A 16862-nucleotide genomic window follows, 5' to 3' on the forward strand; every position below is an offset into this window, starting at 1 on the left:
TAAGATGAGGACCTAGCAACTGCGAAGTGCCAGTGTGGTGTAGGGGTTAGAGTACCTGGGAGACCAGAGCTCAAATTGCCCACCTGGCCATCCACCTTTAACTCACTGGAAGAAAAGTGGTATGTAAATACTGTATCAACATGCACATGTGCATTTTAATAAAAAACAAAAAGCTTCTTAACAACGCAATCCTTTTTGAAGGCTTTTGCTTTGATTTCATTCTGATGCCAATTCTGATTCGGTGCTCCATATTTGTTACTTAATATTGAAGATGAAGTAAACAACCCTGGCATTTAACTCAGTCATGGTTGCAGTTGTGGTGTTTTTTTATTTTCCTTTGACTGTTTTGGACATCCTATCTTTACAGCTGCATTATCAAGAATAAATATATATAAGAAAACACACACACACACACACACACACACACACTGCCCAATTCAATCCTGACTTACTCAGAAGCAAGCCACACACACCAAGTTCAATGGGACTCACTCCCAGGGGAGCCAAAATAATAATTTACTATGTTTTAAAGAGTTTTTAAAACTATGTTTTGCTATTTATTATGTTTTAAACACTATTTTCCTCCGTGCTTTGTATTTATGCTGGCTCTAAGGTACGTGTTGTTTATTTACTGCTCTTAGGTTTGCTTTGAGTTACTTTTGGAAAAGGGGAGGGGGAAAAAGCGACCCATAAGTTTAATAAATAAATATGAGGAAATAATGATTGACAGGTTCATTTCGCTTTGGGATTATGTCTGGCTGCGCGTGTGCTCGAGACAAACAATCCTGCTCTTTTTTTGTTTTGTTTTGAAACGTATCTTTATTAGAGATTTCTTGGGTTTATTTTGCCTTATTGTGTTTTTTTAACTGTCCCTTCCCTCGCGCGCCCTCCAGCGCCGCTCCCGTCAATCAACACAGCGGGGCGGGGAAAAGGAAAAGCAAGCGCCTGGGAATCCTGTCACGGGGAGGTTAAAAGCGACGCGCGGGGCATTCTGGGCCGGGAGGCGGGCTCCGTCGCGCGGGGCATGCTGGGACGGAGCAGCCCTCCTTCCCTCCCTTTCCGGTTTCCTGCCCGCGTTGCATTGTGGGGCCGGGTGGGGCGGCGCGCGGGGCATGCTGGGAGGCAGCTGCCAGGCGCCATGCGTCGTTTTTTGCCCGGCTCTGGTGTCCCCTCAGGAAGGAGGGCCGGCGGCGGGTGCTTGTTCCCCGCCGGGCCGCTGCCCACCTTTGCTGCTTAAAAACCCGGTGGCAGCACCAGGAGAAGGCGAGTCCTTGATCTTCCCATTATATCAATGCTGAATTGTTTTTATTTTTAATTATTATTTTTTTATTATTATTTTTTTTTAAGTGATGGTTTTCTCCCTGAGTTTTCAGCTGCGTTGCAGTCAGAAGCTCAACAGGTGATGTTTACTGTGCTCCTAGGGTGGGATAGGGCGGTGGACTTTCCTTCCGTGGAGGTTTCTTCTTCTTCTTCTAAATCACTTTTTATTACGTTTTTTTTAAAAAAATTAGATATATACTTCCCAGGCAATAGCATTGGAGGCCTTTAAACAGAAGCTGGGTGGCCGCCTGTCATGTATGATCTAGTTGAGATTCCTGCATTGTGGGGGTGGACTGGATGACCCTCAGGGTCCCCTTCCGACTCCACACAATAGTCGAGCCATAGCCACACCAGGCATTGAACCCCTGAAACACTCATGGCTTCCCCCTCCCAAAGCATTCTGGGAGGTGTAGTTTGTCCAGGGAGCTGAACGTGGTTAGGAGGCCACTCTGTTGCTGGGAAACCCAGCCAGATGGGTGGGGTACAAATAATAAATTATTATTATAATTCCTGACCCTACCTGTCAAAGAGGGTTTGACTGTTAAACCCCCTCTGGAAAATGGTTTGCTCTCAGCAACCTCAACAAACGCCAGCTCCCAGGATCCTTTGGGAGAAGCCATGACTGCCTAAAGGGGTGTCATAGTGCCTTAAATGTGTGGTGCGAATGTGCCCTTAAAGGGACCCTGTGATGCAACAAGAGCACGTGCCATTTTATTTCTTCTCTTCACCCTTACCAAATGTCTTCGGATCCGGTTTTTTTAATTGAAACTTTTGAGATTTAGAAAAATCGATTTTATCTTTGCTGTTACGCTCCCTCTAAGAAACTCAAGAGCAGAATATGTGCTCTTTTTCTTCCTCTCACCCCATCTTCATCACAACCCTGTGAGGTAGGCTATAGCTTAAGGCGAGAGATGGCCCACATGGCGAACCTTTTCATTCCCCGTAGTCTTGGTCTGACAGTTAACCACTAGGCCACACTTGCAATTCTGCTTTTTATCTTAACCAGCGTTCTTATTTGCACCTGATCTCCAAGCGTAGTAGATAAACCTCCCCAGTTAAATAACTGTTGATTTCCTGACTGCAGACAGGTTTGTGTGTTGAGACGCCCCTGCTCACCTGCAGCTATGGGGGTCCCTCCCCAGCCACAAAAAGGGGCCCAGAAGAAGGAAGAGAGGAAACGAACCTTGCCTGCCTCCTCATCCAAGGAGGGGCGGCCCAAGGAAAACAAGAGAGAGCCTGCCTCCTCAACCCAGGAGGAGGCGCCCAAGGAAAACATGAGAGAGCCTGCCTCCTCAACCCAGGAGGAGGCGCCCAAGGAGAAGAAGAGAGAGCCTGCCTCCTTAACCCAGGAGGGGGGCCCCAAGGAAAGCAAGAGGGAACCGCTGCCCAAACTGGAGCCTGCCGCAGCTGAGTATTTCCGTCGCGCTCACGAGACATTGAAATCCGGGTTTGACTCTGATGAGGAGAAAGGTGAGATGTTTTGGGAGATGCAGGTTGGGTGTGATGATGGGGAAAGCAGGTGGAGACATGGTGGGGGTGTACATATATGAAAAGGTAAAGGACCCCTGGACAGTCCAGTCGAATTTGACTGTGGGGTGTGGCACTCATCCCCGCTTTCAGGCCAAGGAAGCCGGCGTTTGTCTGCATACGGCTTTTCTGGGCCGTGTGGCTACTAGTGTGACTGAACTGCTTCTTGTGTTGGGTCTTGTAAAGAGGTAAAGGACCTGGGTGGGTGTTCCCAAAGCTGCAGATGTTCATTGGGTTATGTGAGCTAAGAGCAGGCGGCGTTGATGGGCAGCCGTGTAAATAAGCCCACGCAAGTTGCTAGTCGTCAACGTTTATTTTGCTAGCCTGCTAAAATTCTAGTATTTTTGATTCTGCCTACAGCAGAAGGATTTCCTTTCCACTGTGGCTAGCATGGAAATCCAGGCCCCTTAGCTTCTTAGAAGTCTTGTTGAAAATGCTCCAGTACTAGTATTATTATTGCCATTAATTCTTTCATCGCCGCCTAAACAACCATCTCAAGATGGCTTATATAGAAGATAACAAACAACACAAAGCCAACAGATATACAGATATAACAAATGAGAATAAAACCACTCATGGGGAAGACGAATTTATCCAGCTGAGCAGGCCTCCCTGAACAAGACTGTCTTCGATAGCTTCTGGAAAGTGCAGGCAGTGAGGGCCTGTCGTATCTCAACAGGAATGTTGTTCCACTAGTCACTGTCCCTCAGCCTAACCTACCTCACAGGGTTGTGGTAAGGATCAACTCACTTAGGGGACAGCTTTCTATGTCACTTTGAGTTCCTTGGAGGAACAGTGGGCAACCCCCCCCCCCCCCGTGTATGAGTAGCTCAAGCCCACCCAACAGGCTTCCTGGCTGACTGGATATTTCAGTTTGGGTCTACAGTTGTACCTTGGATCCCGAACGCCTTGGTACTCGGACATTTTGGCCCCTGAACACTGCAAACCCGGAAGTGAGTGTTCTGGTTTGCGAACGTTCTTTGGAACCCGAACATCTGACGGGGCTTCCGCGGCTTCCGATTGGCTGCAGGAGCTGCTTCCTGCAGACAATCGGAAGCCGCGCTTTGGGTTTCCGAACATTTTGGAAGTCGAATGGACTTCTGGAACAGATTCTGTTTGACTTCCAGGGTACCGCTGTGCTTGATTTTTAAGTGCAGTGCTTCTGCGTCATTGTACCAACACAGCTGCCAACTCCATTTATTCCTTCTGGCAGATCAGGCCCAACCCAGAGAATAGGAGTGGGGAATCTAAGAAACAGGGGCCAAATGTGGCCCTGCAGCCCTCTCCGTCTGGCCCTTGGCTTTCTCCCCAGGGCATATCCCTCTCTGGGCCTGCTCCACACTCTCCTTGAGTGTCCTTTTCAGCTCTGTTTTCTAGGAAAATAGAGAAGTGCATGTAGCAGCTAGCCTTGCTCTACAAACAAATGGTGATGGTCATTGCTCTGCCCACATTTCCCTTTAGCCCCGCCCTCTGGGTGGCTCCCAACAGGATATGAAAAACATGATAAAATTTCAAACATTAAAAACTTCCTGAAACAAGGCTGCCTTCAGCTGTCTTCTAAAAGTCAGATAGTTGCTTATTTCCTTGACATCTGATGGGAGGGCGTTCCACAGGGTGGGTGTCACCACTGAGAAGGCCCTCTGCCTGGTTCCTTGTAACCTCACTTCTCGCAGTGAGGGAACCGCCAGAAGGCCCTCGGAGCTGGACCTCAGTGTCCGGGCCGAATGATGGGGGTGGAGATGCTCCTTCAGGTATACTGAGCCGAGGCCATTTAGGGCTTTCAAGGTCAGCACCAACTCTTTGAATTGTGCTTGGAAACGTACTGGGGGCCAATGTAGGTCTTGGACCGGTGTTACGTGGTTTCGGCGGCCGCTCCCAGTCACCAGTCTGGCTGCCGCATCTGGATTAGTTGCAGTTTCCAGGTCACCATCAAAGGTAGCCCCATGTAGAGCACATGGCAGTAGTCCAAGCGGGAGATAACCACAGCATGCACCACTCTGGCAAGACAGTCTGTGGGCAGGGAGGGTCTCAAACTGCGTACCAGATGGAGCTGGTAGACAGCTGCCCTGGACACAGAATTGACCTGTGCCTCCATGGACAGCGGTGAGTCCAGAATGACTCCCAGGCTGCGCACCTGGTCCTTCAGGGGCACAGTTGCCCCATTCAGGACCAGGGAGTCCCCCACACCCGCCTGCCCCCTGTCCCCTTAAAACAGTACTTGCACTACTCTGGCAAGACAGTCTGCGGGCAGGCAGGGTCTCATCCTGTATACCAGATGGAGCTGGCAGACAGCTGCCCCGGACACAGAACTGACGTGACATTCTCTTGCCTTTCTCCCCCCCCCCCCCCCAGCCCTCTTTGTCAGCAATGTCCTGGTGGAGGCGGAAGCTGTGGCCCTCCCTCTGGCCCTGGACACAGCTGGCTCTCTGCTCCTCCAGGCCCTCCTCCCTTCCGCCTCTGCGCCCAGCCTGAGCCGCCTGCTGCGGGCCTTCCTTCCCGCTCTGCGCCTGGCCGCCTGCCACCCCTGCGGGGCTCACATCCTGGAGGCCGCCCTGCTCAGAGCCCCGGTCTTGATTTCGGAGGGAGCAGAGGATGCTGAGGAGCTGGAGGACCAGGTCCTGGAGCTGGCGAGGGCCGTGCAGGAGGAGCTGCCAACCTTTGCCCTGGACACCCACGCCAGCTTCGTGGTGCGGACTCTGCTGCAGGTGCTCGGAGGGGTCCGGGTCAGGTCGGACGGGGGACGGGGACTCCCGGGGTCAGGTGAGTGTGGCTCGTTATCTATTTTATCTGTTAATTTGATATCCCACCCTTCACCCGAAGATCGCGGGGCGGTTTGCAGCACAAAAATGCAAAATATGCAACGTAATAACAAAGCAAAACAAACCCTCCGAAAAATCAATGCCATTTTTAAAATTTTGTTTTATAATGTATATAAAACGGATAGAGAAATTAAAGCAACAGATGGAAATGGAAACTTTTTTTTTTAAACTCCCCACTCTTTTGACACATTTTTGTTTCAGCAAGCCTCCCCAGCTGAAGCGAGTTTTTGTCTGTTTTGAGTCTATTGTTGTTTTAGCTTTTCTAAAATATTAAATTATTGTTTTAAATTTCATCGTTTTATCTTTTTAAAGACGGCTATGAGGTTGGTTGTTGGTTTTTTTTTTTTTCAGTCAAGTGGTGTCAAAGTTTTATGAGATGAATAAAGATAGCTAAAACTAGCATAGGCATATAAAACAAGCACAGTTACATGGGGTAATTAGCAAATCATGAAATAATGAAAAAAGTGGGACTTAAAGAAAGAATGTTAACATTATTTCATTGTCAAGCATCGTTCAAAGTCTGCCAGGCTTGTAATGATGGTTGACTTTAAAATGACGGTTCCGATATATTTGTTATGCCAAATCATGTAAAATTATGTGTAATTTTCACCATTATAGCTATATCCAAGAGTGAGTGGTGCCAAACATGCAGTGTAAGATTTTTGGACTTCTTTCTGCTGAGTTGCAATAATTATTTGAGCTGCCAAGATCGTGCGTAAGGCCGGTTCTTTTGACAATATATCTACATTTTTATCATCAAAAATATTCATTCATTCATTCATTCGTTAGCATTTGATTTTGGACAGCAAGCAGTTGTTTAAAAGCGGCGTGCATCATTTCTGTCAACATTAAATTCCAGAAAAAGTGCATTTCCACCGTAAATGACAATATGTGCTAAGTTCATCACAATCCTTCCAACAATGATATAGGGGAGAACATTTGCAACATTTGCAAAGGAGTGCCGTGAGGGTGTTTTAATATCTGCTATCTTCCTTCCCCTGCCACTTTTTTCTCTCTCTCATGAACATTTCTCTCTTTCTCTCTCCTCCCTCCAGGGTCTTCTTTCTCCAGGGCCAAAAAGGCTAAACTGGAGAGCGATGGGCCTTCGGAATTTGAGGTCCCAGAAACCTTCCAGTCCCTCCTGGGCGAATTCAAAGGGAGCTTTCAGGAGCACATTCCAAGTGAGGCTGCGCCGCCTGCTGCGAATGCGAATCCAGCTCAACCCGGGGACTCCTGGAGGGAGGAGGGGCTGTTGGATCTGACCGACACTTCCATCAGCTTTAGGGGGGGAGGGGGAGGTACAGTGGACCGTACCACTTCCATGCTGTGGATGGGGTCTGTGTGCAATTCTCTCTTTTTCAAAAAAATAGTTTTTTATTATAGATTTTCATGTGTTTCAACACAAACAAATAAGCGAAGTAAAGTACAATAGGGGCAAAGGAGAGGGGAGAGAGAGATGAGGGGCCATCGTTTTTTCATTCTTTCATTGCCTGTCGTCTAGAACCTGATCGTCGAGTTGGAAGGGACCCCTGAGGGTCATCCAGTCTAACCCCCTGCAATGCAGTGCAGGAATCTCGGCTAGATCATACATGACAAGCAGCCACAAAACCCACAAGGAAAGAGAGCCCGTGCCTGGTTTCCGATTGCAGGATTGAAAATGCAAAGGGGTGTTCCAAAATGTGATTTTTTCCCCCCGCCTCCCGTCCCCAACTTGCTTTGTGAAGTCATTTTAAGTCTGTTTCACTGCTGTGGGCCTCTTTTTGCCTTATTATGGTCTGCATGCATAGATCAGAGTGCAAAACCTTGGTCTTAAAAGACGAGAGACCCCAGATTACGTTTGCAAAAATGAACAGACGTGTTTGAGGGAGCTGAAGAACGTTGGCGAGAGATGGGCTGTGCTTTTATATGATATAGCTTTGCTTTTTGCTCTGTTGGGGCATCTTGTCTAGTTGCACTGCAGTTATTATTATTATTATTATTATTATTATTATTATTATTATTTATTACTTTTCATCCTGCTCTTCTTACTCATTGTAACAAGGGACATGGATGTCAGGTGACGGGTGGCGCCCCCACCTGCAGTATCTCCTTGCTAAAGTTTAGCAGCTAAACGTCTCCCTTCGAAATCTTTATTTTCCTCCCCAGGTTTCATCACCAACAAGTATTTCAGCCTCTGCCTCCAGGTGGCGCTGGAGGTCTTGCACCAGAAGCTGCCAGCGGACTGCTCAGAGCTGTGCCACTCCATGATTGGCTACTTGAGCTCCCGCAATGTGTCTCCTGGGCAGAGGTAAGCGCTCTGATTGGCCGTGGGTGGTGGGGGCGGTGATGGTGGGAGGAGACTTAGAAGCTGCTGCTGCTGCTCCTTTTTAAAGAGATTTCTGTTAGATTTTCATAACTTTAACCAATGAATTTCAAATCTGTTATACATTCCTCTTATAATTTGACTTCTTACCTTGCCGTCCATGCTGTTTTTATACCCATCCCTTTGGTATTCCTCATAATATTCTGCATTTCATCTAATATACGTTCCTCTAGTTCATATATCTTCCCGTTGCTCTAATTTCAAATCCTGCCTGTGATTTCGTTTGGAAGCTACTGCTGCTGTTCTGGGTGGGTTTAGAACACAGGATAATAGAATTACAGAATCATAGACTTGGAAGGGGCTCAAGGATCATCTAGTCCAACCCCTAACAATGCAGGCATCTCGCCCCGTAGTCCCCCTTCCAATTTGAAACCATACCGGGCCCTGCTTAGTTCTGCAAACGTGTGAGCAGTTTTATTGCTGCACCCACTAGATAATAAAGATACAGTGGTGCCCCACAAGACGAACGCCTCGCAAGACGGAAAACCCGCTAGACGAAAGGGTTTTCCATTTTGGAGGTGCTTTGCAAAACGAATTTCCTATGGGCTTGCTTCGCAAGACGAAAATGTCTTGCGAGTTCCTGCGGGTTTTTTCCCCTTCCCAGCCCCTTTTTCTAAGCCACTAAGCCGCTTATCAGCTGATCCGCTAAGCCGCTTATCAGCTGATCCGCTAAGCCGCTTATCAGCTGATCCGCTAAGCCGCTTATCAGCTGATCCACTAAGCCGCTTATCAGCTGATCCGCTAAGCCCCTAAGCCGCTTATCAGCTGATCCGCTAAGCCGCTAATGGGCTTGCTTCGCAAGACGAAAAAACCGCAAGACGAAGAGACTCGTGGAACGGATTCTTTTTGTCTTGCGAGGCACCACTGTACTACCCACCAGCGCCTCCTGTTGTTCACTGTTGGTTCTCTGGGCAGCGTGGTGTGGTGGTTAGAGGGCCTTGCCTTCTATAGCTCCCAAAACTGGTTTGAAGTCCGCATTGGGATAGCGGTTTCATGATATTGGACCTAGCGATATATCGCCAGTCATGATGTGTGTGCGCTTTGCAAAAATCACGATGCGGGAAAGCCAGCCAAAGCTTCTCTCTATTCTTGCAGCCCCTTCTAACTCTTCTGTCTCTCCTCTCCCCTGGCTCTTGCAGGGGACAGCGAACCACAAGAGCAGGCGTTGACGAAAGCAGCTGCCGAGAACTGCCCTCGGACGCCATGCGGTTCTTGCTTTTAAGTACCTTGGTTCTCAAACTTAATCCGTGGTACCTTGGTTCTCAAACTTAATCCGTTGAGGAAGTCCGTTCCAAAACCAAAGTGTTCCAAAACCAAGGTGTGCTTTCCCATAGAAAGTAATGCGAAACAGATTAATCCGTTCCAGACTTCTAAAAACAACCCCTAAAACAGTAACATGAATTTTACTATCTAACGAGACCAGAAAATGAAAGTTCTAAACAATGTACTGCAGTCACACAATCCGTCAGTAGCTGAACTGGGTTCCACACAGTCACACGAAAAAGAGCCATGAAAACGCAAAATAAATAGCAGAAACAGACAGACCTCAGCATAACACTCAAAACGGAAGTGTGGCACTCAAATCGGAAGCGTAACACTCAAAACGGAGCATGTTTGGCTTTTGAAAAAAGTTCCCAAACCGGAACACTTACTTCCGGGTTTGCTGTGTTTGGGTTCCAAGTCGTTTGAGAACCAAGGCGTTTGAGAACCAAGGCACCACTGTATAGGATAGGTGCCAATCTGGTATGTGGTTGAGGGAAATGCCAGCTGATTTGGCTCCTGGCTTCTTGCTGGGGTTCCCGTTCCCCCTTCCTTTCTCCCATGAAAAAAATGAACGGGTGTTATCTGCTTCTGAGTTAAACAAAAACCCATACTTTGTTGTTTAAGCCTCTTTCCTCCCTTCTTCCCTCTTGTACATGTGTGCCTTTGTCTCCCTGTGCCAACGCTTTCCCCATCTGCATTTGTTTTTGTGCGCCTTTGTCTATGTGTTGGTGTCTCTTCCTTGTCTCTCTCCTCCTTTGTGAGCCTGTGTGGAATTGCCTGTCTCCCTCCCCATTTTCTCCTCCTTACCCTTCCTCTCTCCCCAATTTCCCCTTCACCCTGTGCCGGATTTACGTACAGTGGTGCCTCGCAAGACGAAAAGAATCCGTTCTGCGAGTCTCTTCGTCTTGCGGTTTTTTCGTCTTGCGAAGCAAGCCCATTAGCGGCTTAGCGCTATTAGCGGCTTAGCGGATCAGCTGATAAGCGACTTAGCGGATCAGCTGATAAGCGGCTTAGCGGATCAGCTGTTAAGCGGCTTAGCGGATCAGCTGATAAGCGGCTTAGCGGCTTAGAAAAAGGGGGGGGGGAGGAAAAAAAACCCGCAGGAGCTCACAAGACATTTTTGTCTTGCGAAGCAAGCCCATAGGAAATTCGTTTTGCGAAACACCTCCAAAACGGAAAACCCTTTTGTCTAGCGGGTTTTCTGTCTTGCGAGACATTGGTCTTGCGGGGCACCACTGTATAAGCTAAACAAGCTATAGCTTAGGGCCCCACTCTCTTGGGGGCCCCCAAAAAAATTTAAAGGAAAAAACCAACGATGTACATTTCCAAAATATAAGATATAAAACAAAACCTACTGCAGCAACAGTGTTTTCTGTTATGAAGGCTCCTCTGATGTAAACCAGGCATAGGCAAACTCTGCCCTCCAGATGTTTTGGGACTACAACTCCCATCATCCCTAGCTAACAGGACCAGTGGTCAGGGATGATGGGAGTTGTAGTCCCAAAACATCTGGAGGGCCGAGTTTGCCTATGCCTGATGTAAGTCATGGGCCTCGCCTGCTAGCCTGCTCCCTAAAATATCACTGCTTTGCTCCTTTCTATATAGAGGGTGCCTAGATTCTGCACGGACTGGTTGCATGGCAACATGGGCAAGTGGCTTGAGATACCGATTAGGTCCATAAATGACCATATAGCATATATTCAACTCAAAAAAACTGTGACAATTTGTTGTTGACAAAGGAAAGCTGGACATATAAAGGGCCCCGTTACCTTCAGTAGCTGAGGGCCTCATCAACCCTAAATCCGGCCCTGCCCTCACCCATTTGCTTTCTCACCCATTTGTTCCCACAACCCTATACTTTTGTCACTGTTGTTATCCTCCTCCATTTTTCTTCTTTTCCACCCCCACCGGTGAAAATGAAAAGGGGGGGGGGAGTGTTCTTATTTTTATTTTCTGGTCGTGTTTACGTTGTTGGTTCCCCTTAAATAGCTTCCCCCCATATTAAAAAGGCAGGTTTTATGATTATTCTTATTTAAAGGCTACCTCTTGGCTTCCTTGCCTTCCCTCCTTCACCCTCTTTGATAAAAAGGGAGAGATTGGTGGGGCGAGGGTTTTTGGGGGGCCTTCTGTGTCACGATAGGGGGAGATGAAGGGGGGAAGAAGGTTGAACTGGCTACCTTATGCTGAAATGGGAGGCTGGGTGGTTGAGAGGTGAGAACGATATGGAAGGTCTTTGTTGGTAAGCAGTGGGAGCAAATGCATGTCTTCTCAGAAGCAAGCCCTGCTAAATTCAATGGGGCTTACTCCTGGGAAAGTAGAAGTAGATTTAGTTGAACATAGTTGGACTTGCTCACTTGGTCTTCTTAGTGGGGAACAGGGTGGATTTGATTTAAATCAAATCGATTTAAATAACTAGTCAGTAAGACTTGATTTACATCATTTTTTATTTTTTTTACTGAATGGTTCATTCTTGCTGGTATCATCTTAATATTTACAACCAGAGGAAAGTTTCATTTTTGGAATATTAAATTTTCAGAGTAGTTTTTACAGTTACATAAAAAATCACTGATCTGGTTATACTGTCAGAAATACACAGACCGATAATTATGAGATTATTGTGAGGTTTAATAAGTTAACCGTTTATATTTGGACAACTGTTGTGCTGTACTTTATTGGAAGGAGAAAAATAGTCATTTCCTTAAACCATTTATTTAACTAAAACAATAACGTTATAGCCTATGTATCCATGTTTGTTAACTGATGTGGTTAAACAGTTTTTTTAAAAAATTGACTGAGAAGACATGCATGAAAAACTTTTTTAAAATCCTCATTTCCTGATGAATATATTGCCTTTGTACTCTAATGTAACTTAATTGGAAAACTATCTTTAGAAAGAGTTTTTCCTTCAAAAGCATTTTGTTTAAAAAATTCAATTTTAATTTTAAAAAATCTAATAAATAATAATAATAATAATCTGATTTTTTAAAAATAATAATTGATTCTTATCCACCCTGGTGGGGAAGCAGATGCAACTTGACACTGGTAAATTACTAATTGTTAATCACATGCAAGTTTAAAATTTTTACTAAATCGACCACTTTCATAAATTTTAAATTTGCCCCCTAAACCGCACAGAACATTTTAAGATATTCTCCATAAAACCTTCAGTGGTGCTGTTGAAGTGTGCTATCATTGAGTTAATTTTCATAGAATTATGTGCGTCGAGTTTAGATTTTTTACTTTTGTTCAATATTTTCCCAGATTAATTGCGTTCACTATGACTCATCGCCGTACTTTGGAACGCCCCGAATACCACCATCTGGTAGGCAAGCCTAAAACCAAAAGTCCCGTTTGGATGCATTTTGGCTTGCCTGCTGACGAAAGTGACCGCGTGGTGGTTCATAATATCGCCATTTGTAAAATATGTTTGCATTCCGTATCGGTGAAGGGCGGAAACACCACCAATCTCACTAGCCACCTCAAGCTGCACCACCCCCAGAAATTTAAGGAGCTGCCTTCTTCTTCGGCGGGCGTTTCTGATCATTCATGTAACAATGCTGACGACCCTCCGGCTGCTACAGCAGCAGCGGTCAGCGCCTCCGAGCCTGCCAAAACCGCTGCGGAAATTCCTAGGAAACGGCAAAAAACGCTGTTGGATTTTCAGCCGCTCAGTTTTGAGACCCCCCGATCTTGTAGCCAGGCCATCACAGAATACCTGGCTACGTGCATGCAGTCTTACAACATAGTAGACCACCCTAAATTTATCCAAATGGTCAACACCCTGAATCCAAGGTACCAATTGCCCAGCAGAAAATACTTTGCAACCAAAGGCGTTCCGACGCTGTACAATGACACGGTGGAGAAAATGAGGAGGGAAATTGGTCGGGTGAAGGAGAGTGAGCTGGTCATCACTACCGATTGCTGGACGTCTGTAGGAGGCACCCCGTTTTTGGCCGTGACGGTCCATTTCATTTCCGACGAGTGGAAGCTGATCAACGCTTTCTTGGGCTGCAAGCACTTTCTGAAGGACCACACCTCCGACAACCTCTGCGAGATGCTGGCCGACACCTTGTCGGAGTGGGACATCGACGTGAAGAACATATTTTGCAGCACGACGGACGATAACGGCGCCATTCTGAAAGCCGTCCGGCAGTTGGGCTTGGAGTACATCTCTTGCTTTGCCCAGAACATCAACACCGGCGTCGGCCGAGCTTTGAACCTGACGCCGCTGCGGAGGGCGATCGTCCGGCTGAAAAGCCTGCAGAACACCATTTGCCACAGCTGGAAGATGCGAAGAGACCTTGGCAAAGCCCAGGAGCTGCTTCAGATGGAGAAAGTGAGCCTGCCCAGTGCTTGCCCCACGAAATGGTGGAGCGTGCTTAAGCTCTGCCGGAGGTTTCTGGAAAACCAGCTCCCGGTTTGCAAGATGCTGATGGATTACCCGTCCAAAAAGCATTTGATGTTGGAAGGCTGCGACGTCTCGGCCGTGCAGGACTTTGTCTCTGCGGCCACCCTGCTGGAAGACATCACGACGACTCTCAGCGGGAGCAGCTGCGTCACGGCCTCCTCCGTTCTTCCTCTCTATAGGCAAATTAAGAAGCGTCTCCAGCCCGAGGAGGGAGACAGCACGCTCTTGCAGGACATCAAACAAGAGATTTTGGGCGCGCTGTCGGAAAAGTACGAAAACGGGCCCATGGTGACCACTTTGGGCCTGGCCTCGTTGTGCGACCCCAGGTTCCGCCTGCGTTTTTTGGAGTCCCCAGAGGTTGTCAGGCAGGAGGCCATACAAAAGATGGCCGACTTGCATGCTGGCAGCCTGTCTACGGAGCCAGAAGCTCAGCCTGATACACCCAAAAAGGAAGGCTTGGCGAAAATTTTTGATTTGGAGGAAGAGGAGGACCTTTCGGGTGATGGATTTGAACCGCTGTCCGTCTTGAAAGCCGAAAAAGAGCTGAAAGGCTACATGGCAATGCCCAGAGTGAACTTTGATGATTCCCCACTGATGTGGTGGAAGACGAATGAGGCGTTCTTCCCAATGTTGAAGGTGCTTGCAAAGAGGTTTTTGGCCATTCCGGGGACGAGTGTGTCTTCCGAAAGTGTGTTCAGCTCGGCTGGCAACGTTCTCCAGAAACAGAAGGCGTCTCTCTTGCCGGAGAACGCCGAAATGCAAATCTTCCTGGCGAAAAATATAAATTTCGTTTGACAATGTTTTCCACCCCCCTCTGTTAAAATTTATCCAGGTTTACGAAAGAAAACGAACAAAACAGTCAAATAACTGGTGTTGTGGGCTGTATATGCACATTCAGCTAAAACTCTATACTTGAAATACCTAAAAGTGTGACGCAGAATTGGCTTTTTTTTCCTTGTTCAGCAATGTAATTGAATTGTTAGGGAGCATTTTCTCACCTTGCCTTTGATATCTATGCTGCTAACTCTTTAATTTTAGAGAAAATGTGCTGGTTAAAAAAATTATCAGTGCTGTGAAATAACTGTTGTAACAGTATGCTAAAGGTAAGTAAAACTGTATGCATTTTAGACCCCTAAATAGCCGCAGTTGCCAGGACATTTCCCTGTTTGCCTTGACAAAGCTCCATCCTTCTTTCAGCCATCATGATATACAGTGGTACCTCGGGTTACAGACATTTCAGGTTACAGCTTCCGCTAACCCAGAAATAGTGCTTCAGGTTAAGAACTTTGCTTCAGGATGAGAACAGAAATCGTGTTCTGGCAGCACAGCGGCAGCGGGAGGCCCCATTAGCTAAAGTGGTGCTTCAGGTTAAGAACAGTTTCAGGTTAAAAACGGACCTCCAGAACGAATTAAGTACTTAAACCAAGGTACCACTGTATCGATATATTGCGATGTTTCGCTGGTGATACGTCACAGTGTTGAAAACCAGGTAATGGCCAGCCCTACCTAGGAGCTCATCACTCTCCCTTAGCCTAACCTACCTCACGGATTATTGTGATTATAAAATAGGAGAAAGGGTGAAGGATGCAGGTTGCAGCCTGGCAGAAATGGTTTGGTTTCTTTTGAGTGACATTGACAGCTTCCTAACACACACACACACACACACACACACACACACTGGTGCTCTATGCACCGACTGTAAAAAAAATCCAGGAAAAGGAAGTTAGGAAAAACCTTTTTAAATTGTTTTGGAGGTTTAATCTGAAATTAGGATGGATTTAAGCTGGTTGGGGTCTCTGATATCTTCTCTCTTCCATCGTGGATGTCAGCTTCCATATGCATGTTGTGGGTTATTAATGCTGTTGCTGCAAGTTTGTCACGGCCTTCCGCTAGAACAATGAACTTAAAAACTAAACTGTATCTTTTTTCAGGGACTGCTAAAAGCGTGTCTTGTTCAGGCAACCCTTCTCAGATAATGTAGGATGCCGACACTGTGTTTTAATCTGGTTCTTCAGCTTGTGGTTGACTTCCAGTTACTTTTGAAAGTTTTGTAGCTTTTGAATTTCCTTGTTTTTTTTCTGTAAACCACTATGAGTTTGTTTGTTTTTTTAAAAAAAACAACAACAAGCAAGCTGTGTATATATGTAATTTTATCAAATAAATAAATAAATACCAATGGGGAACAAATAAAACCAACAAATAAATTTACCCCTTCTCCTGTCTTGCCTCCTTTTTACTGGCTCTGGGGGCCTAGAGGGTGGGCTTTGGGACTTTCCAAGGTGTGGGGGGGATGGGGACGTGGTTAAAGAAGCAACATGAACTCGCCTGGGACTTCTCTGACCGGGGGCCATCTTTCTCTCTCAGCCCCCTCCTGGTGTTTCTGAAGGACGCCACTTGCAGCCGGGTGCTGGACAAGGTCCTGGAAGTGTCTGACCGGAAAGCCTTGCTCTCCTTCTATAAGGCCCACATGAAAGGGCAGCTTCACGTCCTGGCAGCCCACAAGGTGGCCAACTACACCTTGCAGCGGCTCATCCAGGCAGCCTCCAGGAAATTGGTGAGTGACAGCCCTTGCGGCCACCATGGGGGGGCTGGGGGGGACTGATCGAAACCGTGGCAGCCGTCAACCTGCAGACCAGCAGGAAGATTTGCCCTTGGTGCATATGTGTGTGTGTGGTTGGGGATATTTGCAACATCCTTTTGGGAGTTTTTCTCGGCAACCCAAAACCCTTCCAAATACAGTGGTACCTTGGTTCTCGAACAAATCGGCTCCCGAACGCTGCAAACCTGGAAGCGAGTGTTCCGGTTTGCAAATGTTTTCCGGAAGCCGAACGTCCGACACGGCTTCCGATTGAGTGCAGAAAGCTCCTGCAGCCAATTGAAAGCTGCGCCTTGGTTTTCGAACCTTTTCGGGAGTCGAACGGACTCCCAGACCGGATTAAGTTTGATGGTACCACTGTACCAGGCCCCGTTGTATCAAAGTAAACGCGCAGCTTCCAAGCGCTTAGGAGTCCCAAGTCTAGCACGGAGTGTAAGAAACAAATTCCAGGAAACGTTTGAATACAGACAGAAGTATTTCCCCTCGTTCTTAAGCATAGGTCACAGACTGTACATAAATCAATCGGAGTCCTGATAAGAGGTTCAACTTAAAAGCTTCGGGCTCGGC

At 47.0% G+C, this 16862-nt stretch overlaps 1 protein-coding gene across 5 annotated transcripts in view; it reads left to right on the forward strand.

The window, feature by feature from the left end:
• The first annotated feature begins 1093 nt into the window (after positions 1-1093).
• Positions 1094-16862, forward strand: part of NOP9 (NOP9 nucleolar protein) — a 29117-nt gene continuing 13348 nt past the window's right edge. The window contains exons 1-6 of one of the 5 annotated variants that reach the window (XM_079951773.1): positions 1094-1399; positions 2405-2790; positions 5200-5607; positions 6722-6847; positions 7812-7953; positions 12553-15907. In XM_079951773.1, coding sequence (XP_079807899.1) covers positions 1350-1399; positions 2405-2790; positions 5200-5607; positions 6722-6847; positions 7812-7953; positions 12553-14494 — 3054 coding nt within the window. In that variant the 5' untranslated portion in view covers positions 1094-1349 and the 3' untranslated portion in view covers positions 14495-15907. Of the gene's footprint in view, positions 1400-2404; positions 2791-5199; positions 5608-6721; positions 6848-7811; positions 7954-12552; positions 15908-16063; positions 16254-16862 lie in introns of those variants that run through there. The other 4 variants (XM_079951774.1, XM_079951775.1, XM_079951776.1 and 1 more) reach the window with 4 other exon arrangements.

Source organism: Podarcis cretensis (genome assembly GCF_951804945.1).
Source record: "Podarcis cretensis genome assembly, chromosome: 13".
NCBI classification, from domain to species: Eukaryota; Metazoa; Chordata; class Lepidosauria; order Squamata; family Lacertidae; genus Podarcis; species Podarcis cretensis.